This window comes from Thamnophis elegans, chromosome 3, assembly GCF_009769535.1.
Source record: "Thamnophis elegans isolate rThaEle1 chromosome 3, rThaEle1.pri, whole genome shotgun sequence".
Taxonomy (NCBI): Eukaryota; Metazoa; Chordata; class Lepidosauria; order Squamata; family Colubridae; genus Thamnophis; species Thamnophis elegans.
The window spans coordinates 6,135,467-6,148,058 of NC_045543.1; the positions used below are offsets into that span (position 1 = coordinate 6,135,467).

General features: G+C 42.1%; 1 protein-coding gene across 1 annotated transcript in view; it reads right to left on the reverse strand.

Moving 5' to 3' along the window:
• Positions 1 to 9,566: 9,566 nt before the first annotated feature.
• ROCK2 (Rho associated coiled-coil containing protein kinase 2) overlaps positions 9,567 to 12,592 on the reverse strand; it is a 138,016-nt gene continuing 134,990 nt past the window's right edge. The window contains 1 exon segment of the mRNA XM_032213235.1: positions 9,567 to 10,676. Within this exon segment, the coding sequence (XP_032069126.1) occupies positions 10,534 to 10,676 (143 nt within the window). The 3' untranslated portion in view covers positions 9,567 to 10,533.

The following is a 12,592-nucleotide window of genomic DNA, read 5'->3' on the forward strand; positions in this document are numbered from 1 at the left end:
TTAATGTTAAGTGCAGTGGCTTAATTACATTTTCAAAATTTCTTTAACTCTTGAATAATTGTGCATCTCAGATGGGAATAAAAAGTGACCTGCTCTATCATGTGGGAAATTATCAGCAGAGAAATTAAATACTCATGAGTTCAGCTTGTCCTGGTAAAGGATTTTTGTCCAATTAGAGATGCAACAGATTTTGTTATGGAGGTGGGCAAGCTATATTTTGTTTAGCCTGGTTTCTCAGGATTTTTGTAAGGATTAAAAGAGAAAAACCTCTACATGCATTCCATCTGAGATATCGTAAAGGTTAAACATTTTAAATTACAATACCATGTAAGTTAATGTCTGTTGTCTTTGTGTGTGTACTTTCGAGACTCAGTGGTGGGTTTCAAATTTTTTTAGAACCTATTCTGTAGGTGTGGCCTGTTTTGTAGGAGTGGCTCGGTGGTCATGTGACCGGGTGGGAGTGGCTTTGCAGTCATGCGGCCGGATGGGAGTGGTTTGGGGGGGGTCATGTGACCAGGTGGGCGTGACTAGATGGGTAAGGTCATGTGATTGGGTGGGCATGGCCAACTCGATGTCACTCACATGGAGGGGCATCTGGCCTGGCTTCTCCTTGCCCCTCCCCTCCCAGCCAGTCCTCGTCTTGCATGTTATGGTGGGAGATGAAGCATTTTCAAAGTCATCTTCCCCTTGATACTAGCCAATAAGATGAGATTTTGCTGTCAGAAGACCGCCTGCTGTACATTTCCAAATATTGTTTATCACCATTCTCTTGGTAAGACTGAGTGGAGAGCTTTATAAAGAATAACGGAGTTGGAAGGGACCTTGGAGGTTTTCTAGTCCAACCCCTGCGGAAGTACGAAATGAGATCCTATACCAGTGGGCCTCAACCAGTGGTGGGTTTCGAAATTTTTTGGAACCTCTTCTGTAGGTGTGCCCTGCTTTCTGGGTCCACTGGTGGAACCTCTTCTAACCAGTTCGGTAGATTTGAATTGAATTGAATTTTATTATTTGTATGCTGCCCTTCTCCGGGAGGACTCAGGGCGGCGAACAATTCGAAAAGGGAAAAAGGGGAACATAAAACGAAATACAGATAATTAAAATAAGCAAGAATCACACAACCATACAAGTCGAGAGGGGAGGGAACTCATTAACCCCAGGCCTGCCGGCAAAGCCAGATTTTGACGGCTTTTCGGAAGGCCTGGAGAGAGGTGAGGGTCCGAATCCCTGCGGGGAGTTCGTTCCAGAGGGCCGGAGCTGCCACAGAGAAGGCCCTCCCCCGGGTAGTAGCCAGATGGCATTGGCTGGTAGATGGAACCCGGAGGAGGCCGACCCTGTGTGATCTAATGGGTCTGTGGGAGGTAATTGGCAGCAGGCGGTCTCTCAAGTACCCAGATCCGATACCATGAAGGGCTTTATAAGTTACGACTAGCACCTTGAAGTGTATCCGGAGACTGATCGGTAACCAGTGCAGCTCGCGGAGGATAGGTGTAACGTGGGTGTACCGAGGTGCACCCACGATCGCTCGCGCGGCTGCATTCTGGATGAGTTGAAGTCTCTGAATACTGCTCTTCAAGGGCTGCCCCTCTTGATTTGATGAATCGGTTCTACCGAATAGGTACGAACTGGTAGGAACCCACCTCTGGTCTCAACCTTCCTAATGCCGCGACCTATGGTCTCACATAGGAACTCTGCACTTCATGAAAGCATACGTTTTGATATAAGGCGATGATGGTTCTATAAAGCAAACGCTCCAAATCCATGTTAGGTATTGTTCAGCTTCTTTAGGCAAGGCACAAATGCTTCACAAAATACTTTCTCCTGCTTCAGATCCAAGTTCTGCATGCCTCTGTTAGATGGCATTGACACCAACATTGGCACAGAATAGCTTTTCTTCCTTTAAATTATATGGAACAGGTTACTCCTCTGGCATGCTTTGTGGGAATTCTGGGAAGTGAACATCCAGAATTCTAGATTGTATCAGAACAGTGAAGTTGGAGGAAGAGCTTCTAGTACAGTGGGTCTCAACCTTCCTAATGCCGCGACCCTTTAATACAGTTCCTCATCTTGTGGTGACCCCCAACCAGAGCCGAGGTGGCGCAGTGGTTAAATGCAGCACTGCAGGCTACTTCAGCTGACTGCAGTTCGGCTGTTCAAATCTCACCGGCTCAGGGTTGACTCAGCCTTCCATCCATCCGAGGTGGGTAAAATGAGGACCCGGATTGTTGTTGGGGGCGATATGCTGACTCTGTAAACCGCTTAGAGAGGGCTGAAAGCCCTATGAAGCGGTATATAAGTCTAACTGCTATTGCTAACCATAAAATTATTTTATATTTTCCGTATTTTTTTGAAAATATGTGTTTTCTGATGGTCTTAGGTGACTCCTGTTCAACCCCCCCCCCCAAGGGGTCCCGACCCACAGGTTGAGAACCACTGCCCTATACTAATAATGGACAAATTTCTTCTTAAAACCCCCCAGTGATGGTATACTCACGATTTCTGAACGCATCCCTTTTCTCTAATTGTTCTGTCAAGAAATTTCTCATTTCTAGGTTGGATCTGTTTGATAAGTTTTCATCTCACAGATCCGCCTCATAGTTACTTCCAGTTGAGCCAGGCACCACCTAGTCTATACATATATATTTTTTGCCTGTGTAAAATCTTACTTTACTTTCCATTAAATCGCATTTTTGGTGAGAAATGATGTTCCACAGTGGTACTCTGTTTACTACAAAGATTTTTGCCAACTGCATTAAAGGTTGAAGAATACACCTCTGCTTATACTGATAAAGATTATTCTTTCTCAACTTTAAATCATACAGTAAATCAAATATTTCCAATCCTAACAATTGAAAACACATTAGAAAGGCCTTTAGTGGGTGTTTTGCCATTCTTTCTCTTCTCCTTTAATTAAATCTTTCACCAAGGTTTTGAAGAGGCAAATTAAAAAAAAGGTTTTTGCACTCTGTAGACCTCCCCCCCCCCCAAAAAAAGAGCATGAATAGCCTTTAGGAGGCTTGTAAAGTGCTCCTGGAGGGGGCAAAAACAAGCAAAAAATGGCCCGTTTTTCGCAAAAACAGGGCCATTTTTTGTCAAAAAAGGGCATGCATAGCCTTTAGGAAGTTTATAGAGTGCTCCTGGGGGCTGGGGAGGCAAACTTCTGCCCTCCCGAGCCCCCAGGAGCACTCTGCAAGGCTCCTAAAGGCTATGCACGGCAATTTTGGTGAACAGGGCAGGGTTTCAGGAGGCAAAAAATGCTGTATTCTGTGTATAAGACGCACTGAGATTTTCAGTCTTTTTTGAGGGAAAAAGGTGCATCTTATACTCCCAAAAATATGATATATTCCTTGCAGACAGCTGGTCATTTGCATCCTTTTAGAGCAGGTGTGTCAAATTGGATTTCTTGAAGGGACGGATCAGCATGGTAGTTCTCCTCTATGGGCTGGGGCGGGGGGAACAGACAGATGTCTTCTGCACCATCCTGCTGGCAAAAACGATCTCCATGTGGCCCCTACATTTTGCTTTCATCCTCCATGGCCTGTTGTCAGGTCATTTTGGGGGGCGTTTTTTTGGGCCGTTTTCAGCTGGCAGTGTGATGCAGGCGGCCATGGAGGTTGAAAACAAGGTGCAGGGGGGCTGCACGCAGCCCATTTTAGCTACCAGAGGCACACTACTGTAACACGCTCTACATGGGGCTGCCCTTGAAGAGTGTTCGAAGACTTCAGCTTGTCCAGAACGCAGCTGCGCGAGCGATTGTGGGTGCACCCCGGTACACCCACGTCACACCTATCCTCCGTGAGCTGCACTGGCTGCCCATTGGTCTCCGGACACGCTTCAAGGTGCTAGTCATTACTTTTAAAGCCCTACATGGTATCGGACCTGGGTACTTGAGAGACCGCCTCCTGCCAATTACCTCCCAAAGACCGATTCGATCGCACAGACTAGGCCTCCTCCAAATTCCATCTGCCAGCCAATGTCGGCTGGCAACTCCCCGGGGGAGGGCCTTCTCTGTGGCTGCTCCGGCCCTCTGGAACGATCTCCCCGTTGAGATCCAGACCCTTACCACCCTTCCGGCCTTCCGCAAGGCAACTAAGACCTGGCTGTTCCGGCAGGCCTGGGGCTGAATTTTTCAGCCCCATCCGAGGTTACGACTGTTGCTCTATTTTAAATTGTTTGTCTTTTATTTTTATTTTGTACCCCCCTTCCCTCCAGATTGTTAGCCACCCTGAGTCTCCCAGGAATAGGGTGGCATACAAATTAAATAAAACCTCAAACCATGGGTCAATCCATTTATATTTCCAGGCTGGCCCTGTGGGCTGGATTTAAGCACCCCATAGGATGGATCCTTGAGTTGGACACCCCTGTTTTAGAGGGTTGTTGAAGCACTTGGAGGTTTATTTGTGTTCTCAGGGTCACCTGAGTAATGCTCATAGTTCCTGTAGTCTGCAATTTTTTTCTCTTTTTCTTTGAAAATGATTCAAAGGTCTTCAAAGAAAAAAAGGGGTGGGGGAGAAAAAATTGCGGACTACAGGAAATAGGGAGCATTACTCAGGTGACCCTGAGAACACAAATAAACCTCCAAGTGCTTCAGCAACCCTCTAAAAGGGATGCAAATGACTAGCTGTCTGCAAGGGGTTTAAATCCTTCCATTCCCCACTATCCTGTCAGAGCTGAAGAAGCTTCTGGGATGAGAAGCGAGACGTCTTCAAAGAAAAAACATGGAAATCCAGTTGCCTCCTGAAAAAGCACTTTTGGGACTTAGATCTGATTGTTAAAACTTGAGTTGAGTTGAGTTTATTATATTTCTATACCGCCCTATTCCCCAGAGGGACTCAGGGCGGCTCACAACCAAGTCGGGGGGGGGGGGGGGTGTACAAATAAGAAAAAAGAACACGAACAAAAACAATACCACAATTTAAAACACTCAACAACCATACCATTCGAGGGGGGGCAAAAACTCATTAGCCCCAGGCCTGTCGGAACAGCCAGGTTTTAAGGGCTTTGCGTAAGGCCTGGAGGGTGGTGAGGGTCTGAATCTCCACGAGGAGCTCGTTCCAAAGGGCAAACATGATGTTCTGAACCAAAACAATTGGTTCTGGATGAAGCTTTAACTGAAAAAAAAAATCTCAAGATTTAAGATTATAGTTTCATATTAACTCATATGGCGAACCTTGCCAAGGTAATCTGAATAGTTCATGTCTATGGATGAATTACATCATTGTGTCTAGTAAAGTTTAAAAAGTTTAAAAAGAGAGTTCAACTCATGGTCAGTTTCAGAAGCAATTCGTATGCTGTGAAAACAGCAAGGAATGAGCCTGTATTTTTATTTTTTTAAAATCGATTTTATTATAAGTTATTTGATTGTTATGATCTGCAGAGTCCTTGAGAGTTGGGTGGCTTTTAAGTTTAATAATAATACGAACACTTAAGACTTAGACAGGTGTGAACATGAGTAAAATAGTCTTACATTTTCCTTACTTAGGAATTAATGGGACACTTTTCTGACAGCAAAATTCATGCAGAATTCCCTTCCTAAAGATCTTGACAAGTTTAAACTAATTCTTTTGGAATAAAAGGAAATCATGCCCAGGCTTCTTTCTAAAAGCAAAGTTCTGATCTGCATTTAAAAGTCTGAAAGCCACAAAATAAAATTACTTTTTAAATATAGATTTTCACATAACTATGTAAGAGTCAACTGAATTTATATACAATGCCGGTTTCAAGTACGGTGCAGTTAATCCATTTTTTAAAAAAAAAAATCAACTTGCTATTATTAGTATCTTACTCAAATAGTTTATTTTAAAAAAATATATTTCTTCCAATTCAGATCATCCCACAAATAACAATTTATAATATAAAATATGTATGCCATTAGTGAATTGAAACAAGGTTTATTGTTTACATTTTTAAACAGTGTTTTGTATGCAAAATATGCATTTCTTAAAATATTTTGTTGTACACTCACTGTTCAGAGCAAGCACACAAGACAATATTCTTTCACCGTGTCATGAAGTTGTAAAAATTAACCAAAATAGAAGTATATTCAAATGTGCAATCTAGGATATGCATTATTAGACCATTTTATAGGTACGTGATTTTTCAGTCTGTGTCAGTGGAAACAGCCATGTGATAGGTCGCAAGTAAATTGAAATTTCTTGTGCGTGATCTACTCAAGCGAATTCCTAACAAGTGAGGTTTGACTGAGCCAAGGAGGCCTGCTTGGTGAATTCTACACCAATTCCAATTTTTTATGAGAATAAAATAGTCCCTGGTCCTCTCGTTTTAAATACCCAATTTCCGTTACTGAAACGAAAACAGAATCTAGTGAAATGTATCAGTCCCTTTCTTCAAATAATAGATTCTACATTCCATTGTTATTATCATACAATACCTGTGCATATATATGCATACATTTTTTTTTAAAAAAAATCCCAAAGTAGAGTTTCCATATTTTTTTTTACTCTCATCGTGTTTATCATAGCATCCTGTAGTTCTATATAAAACATGCATTCGTGGGATAAATTATGGACATGGCATGAATTGAGTTTACAAATTATATTCTGTACAACATTAAAAAAAAATAGATTAAGTGCCTCCGTGGCGCCTTTTCCTTCCACAAATTCTCAAAACACACAAAACTGAGATTATTTTCCTGTTGCTAAAGCTATGTGCTTAAGAGAATAGGACCGAAAGGTTTAAAATACATCTACAGTATTTTTTTCAGTTATTGTAGAATTCCTTAAACATTGTGCGATGAAAATGTAAAAATAGTTATATTTTTCCAGAAATAAAACACACAGCTAGGATAGTATGCAAAAAAAGTGAAAACCTCAGCAACTTAATAAGGAGAATACAAAGTCTCTGACTAATACTGAGAATTGAACAAAGAACTGATTTCAAAATACCTATGCATGAAAGTTATATATTAGTTCTAATACTACCAGTTCATTGTTTCTGGAAGCAATGTTTAGCTGTTTCCCCCCCTCCCCTCTCAAACCTAATAGGTACACATTCATATAGACTTGACATTGATATAAACTATTACATGTAAACATAGTGCACTATTATTCTGCCACAAAGCAAAATTGCATTTAAGAGCTGGTAAACCTTTGCATTCTTTTATCTCTTAAATATCAGGAATGAGCATAAACTTTAAGGAGACAAAATTAATTTAAGGCATTCACAAACTGATAAAACAAGACTTGGGACTTGCTTGTTAGGTAAAAAGTAACACACCTGGGGCTTTTTCATTATATTTAACTGCTGAGTGCAGACATGCTGAATAAACAATGAATGAATGGTATAAATGTCAACATTATGGCTTTATACAAGTGCATAGTTGCAAACTGTATTAATGGAATATGGATAAATGTATAAAAATAAAATGGGAAAAAAAATTTAAAAAACACTTTTGCAGCATTACAATACAATGTTATTTATTTAAACACCAAAAATACATACAACACACAGTATAATGGTCACTTTTTAAGATGCAGTCTTCATCCATCTGATAGGACCCTGCCATTGCATTCCTTTCTTTTGGCAAAGTTGCTGGTAGCGTTCCTCTCCAGAAGCTGAAACAAGGATGGGTTCTTCACGACTCCTCGTCATTTTTTGTCCCCCCGTTGAAGTCTTTGTGGAAAGAGCTTCAAGAGAATCTTTCCCTCCCCCCACCCCTTCCCCCCAACGTTTTAAATATATTTTCATTTCAAGAAGTCCGCAAGTGAGCCGTTCTTGCTCCGGAGGCATTTCGTTGTTTTTGGCTGCATAGGAGTGTCGTTTACCCGAAGACGCTGGTTTTCACGTACAAAGATGGTGATGGGAACACATTTGGAGAAAGGAGTAAGCCAGGACTTCTAGACTTTTCATGGAAGTCGGGATTTATAGATCTTTCTCGCAGGAGGGAAGCCGGCAAAAGGGATAGGTGAAAGTGGGGAGAGAGGGGCGGGGGGGGGGGGGGAGACAGTGAAGAACAGACAGCAAACATCACAGTAGCTCAGGCACAATATAGCAACAAAAGAGAGCAGATGATAAAACCGAAGCTCTGATTTTTTTTATTAAGCGTATTTGGAAAACAAAAGACCTGGAAGCTGCTCCTCTTTGGCCAGATGGAATATACTGACCTTGGCAGCCAAGGTTGCTATCCAAAGCGCACTTGATGTCTCCCCTCCTGAGTGGTTCTCGAGGTTTTCTTTTCTTACCATTCCTGGCCTTGAGGGCAGAAGCTTGCAGGGCACGATGATCGGAGAAGGTCGAGGCCCACGGCTTGGGCAGAGGGCACTAGCTGAGGGCCTTCCAATGGATGGAAGTCTCTTCCTTGCTTTGACCTCCAAAAAGAAGGGGATACCAGGCACTGCCGGAGGCACGGGGAGGCGCGGTGCAGTGCAGTAACAGTGGCGAAAGGGATTTCTTCATATTTGGTGGATACAAGAGAATCTTTGTAATGCAAGTACTCATTGAGTTACGACTGCAGCTGGGAGGGGAGTTGTGAGATGTGATAAAAGCGCGATGCCACCTGATTGCTTGGTGATGACCATAATCGCTAAGTCCTGCTTGTCCCTAGTAGTAGATAGCCCAAAACGCAGTAAGTGGGAAGCAGAGGCAGCCCCAGGTAAGGCGCACAGGGGTGCTGTGGGGTGGAAGCCCTGAGTAACCCAGAGTAGGGCCACATGTGAGTTGGGGGTGGGGTGCTCTGTGGGGTGCACGTTCAGAAGGCCCGGGAATGAGGGTGGAAGTATATGCAATCACAGGGAAGGAACCAGGGAAACAGGGCACAGGGAGGCGGTGCATGTGGGTGCACATATACAAACTCAGGGAGGCCTTGAAAATGGGTGCAGGGTGCACCTTTCCTTAGCCTCCCTGTGATTGCATGCAGCCTGCGCCCCTTTTCACGGCCTTCCTCTGATCACATGCACTCCACCCCCACCCCCTACCCACCTGACTCCTGCGCCGGGCGTCCCCCCTGCAGCATATCCCCCATTCCTTTCCTGGGCCTCCTTCTGCTTACCATGACTCTTGGGCTGCCTGATGTCAGCGGCAGTCATAACTCAAGGTACGATGTTTCAGTCTTATTTCAGAGGGATGAAGATCACCTCGAAAACATGCATTCCCAGAAGGCGGTTAGCTGGAAAAAAAAGAAAGAAAAGACCTCAGTCAGTTGAAATATAATAAATTCAAACCCATACTCTAAGGAAATAGAGATAGACAACGAGGCAATGCTTGATCTCTCAGCCAGTCAGGTTCATATTAGCAAAGCAACAGATTTCTCTTTGTTTGTGTGTTTATCTTAAAGATAAAAGGTTCCCCTCGCACATATGTGCTAGTCGTTCCGATTCTAGGAGGCAGTGCTCATCTCTGTTTCAAAGCCGAAGAGCCAGCGCTGTCCGAAAACGTCTCCGTGGTCATGTGGCCGGCATGACTAAACGCCAAAGGTGCACGGAACGCTGTTACCTTCCCACCAAAGGTGGTTCCTGTTTTTCTACTTGCATTTTTACGTGCTTTCGAACTGCTAGGTTGGCAGAAGCTGGGACAAGTCACGGGAGCTCACTCTGTTATGCAGTGCTAGGGATTCAAACCACCAAACTGCTGACCTTTTGATTGACAAGCTCAGCGTCAATCAAAAGCCACTGAGCCACCGCGCCCCCTGTATTTATCTTAAGGAGCAGTTAATTTCTTTCCTTCAGATACACAGCATCTTGTCGCTCTCATTTCAAATTGATTGTCACAACCCACTTTGCTGCTGGAGGGAACAGTATAGCAAAGCTGTTGCAGGTTCAGAGATGAGAATGATGCAAAATGGGGAAAAATTTAAAACTCTCAATCATAGATACTCTTGGTATCTATGCAAAGCAGTCCAAGTGCGCCACAGAAAGCCCAAAAATCTCCAGGGTGGTAGTGAAAAATGTTGTTTAATTTTGGGCGATAGTGTAATGGATATTAGAATAAAATCTAGTTTACATTTCGTTTATTTATTTAAAACATTTATATAGCTGACTTTCTCCCAATCAAAAATGATTCAAAGGAAAGATTATATTCCCCTCGAAGGCGATTTGGAAATCCAGCCTAATTTTAAATAATTGGTTGGGGTATGGAGACAAGAACTTCTATCATTCCTATGCTGATTATCTAGTATAATATATTTGCAAAGCAAGTTATACCACACTTTAGTATGACGAAGGTACACCAAAGCACGGAAAATCAAGTTTTTACCTTGTCACCTACATATGAGCTTGCAGCAACATGTGACATAACAAAGGATAGATATGAATGTTCAAAATTGGATTTGCACAAAGGCAGCCATACATGGAAAGTCCACTATAAGAAGCACGTGTAGAAGGGATTTTGACATTATAATTTCCCAGCGCAAATATAAGGGATTTTGACACAATTTCAAGGCAATAAAAATCATGCATGGATCAAATTATTATTATGATGATGATGATTAGATTTTAAGCCAGCACATACAGCTCTACTGGGAAAAATTGAAAACGCATGCTGTAATAAAACCAAGGCATTCTCCTGCAGATATTCATCCATTTACCTCTTTAGAATAAACACATTGCTATCATCATCGCTATCATCAAGTTCGTCCTCAGCATCATCAATATTAAAATCAACATCAAAATCAACATCATGAAATGACCAATCCCAGTCTCTACATGCCATATCAATCAATCTGGAAAATGAGGTTTTATCATGAGCCAAGTTAAGAACAATTTGGAACATCAAAACTACTGAAACATTCATTGCTTTTCTTGTGCATGTTGTTACCAATTTTGGCACTGGTTAAAATGTAAGAGTCATGTGCACAAGTCTCATGTGCTTTCTTAAAATTAACTCCTGTATTTCAAAGTGTGCCTCGTAAGGTATGGAACGCATGGTATTTCCCAGCGCAAATGATCCAGGGTTTTCATTTATTGTCAGTGCTTACAAACCGGAATGATGGAAGAATTGGCACTCACAAATCTTACAGAGTCACCTCATCTTACTTCTGAAAGCATTTTGCTAGTGCTTCAGAATTTTTCCACGGAGGAAGAAATTTGGAGGGGGGGGGGGTTAAGGTTTAAGATTTATTAGATTTATATGCCGCCCTTCTCCCAAGGACTCAGGGCAGCGTACAACATTAAAAGAAACACATAATACAAAAGTTTTTAAAAAATTAAATAGAATATCCCAAACCCAATTAAAATTGACAATGACATTTTTTTAAAAAAAAATCGAATTAAAATTAACAGTGATCAATAATTTATTTTGTTTTGTTCAGGCCAGGCTGGCTTGCTGGAAAAAACAACTTTTTAGGGCGCGTCGGAAGGACCGAAGGTCGGGGATTGTACGAAGCTCCGGGGGGCAGCTCATTCCAGAGGGAAGGGGCTCCCACAGAGAAGGGTCTCCCCCTGGGGGTCGCTAGCCGACACTGTCTGGCCGACGGCACCCTGAGGAGGCCAACTCTGTGGGATCACACTGGCCGATGGGAGGCTACTGGTGGCAGTAGATGGTCTCACGGGGGGTGGGGGTGGGGGAACAGTAGTTTCCTTGGAATGTAACTTCCTAGCCATAAAGCTTTAGACAGATACTACCGCTTAAAGACAAAGGTTTGACAGAAAAATATGATTTAACAACATGTGCTTTTATCTCTGTTGTAGAATGTGCACAAATTATAAAGCGTATGCAAGTAAGTTTAAGTACTTCATACTGACCTTACTCTACAAATGTAGCAATTTTGTGTGTCAAAATACAAAAAAACAACCCGGAATGTAGAAACAAATGGATGGCTTTGTGTGATTAAAGCAACTATGTGAATGTTGTGTTGCGTATCTGCTTATCTCAGATGCAGTGTTAAATGGTTTAGCTCTAAGTAAATGAATCTAAAGTTCAGTTACTCCTGTCTTCTTAAAATTTTACTCTGATCATACAGAATTCCTCATAGTGATTTTTTTTCCTGCAGTATAACTCAGTTGGATATAAGTTATCTCCTTCCCTAGTCTCCACTGTGGCATCATGTGGTGGCATCTCAATTCATATGGGGGCATCTAGGAGAAGGAGAACAAAGCGAATGTCCACTCTGCCTGCTCTAAAGCTGAATAAGACCGAAGAACCTTTCATGAGATGTTGATGGAAAGTTCAACAAAGGGGAATTGAGGTGCACCTTGGTAAATCAGAAGAACTTATTCAAGGATCAAGGACATTCACGATGAACTCATTGTGTAAATCCACCAATGAAGTCTCCAACAGATATGTCATCCTCTTCAAAACTAAGGCCTACCCTTTCTATCTTTTGTAAAGATATCTGTGCCTGGTGTTTTTGCTTTTTCAGAGGCTGATTAGTTAACCAATTCTATTTGATTATGAATCAGAATATTTTTAAATGTTGCTAAATCAGTAGAGCTGGGCTGTCAAAACATATTAGCTACCTTTCTAAGTTCCACAATTGAACTATAAACTAAAATGCATTTGGCTGTCAAAATGAAAGAATATCTCCATTATACCTGTATAAAATCAAACTTTTATCCACCTTTTTTTGGAATAAATTACATTGCTGTTTATCAAATTAATCTATGAAGGAACAAGCTAAACCTAAAGCATATTTCCTTAATAA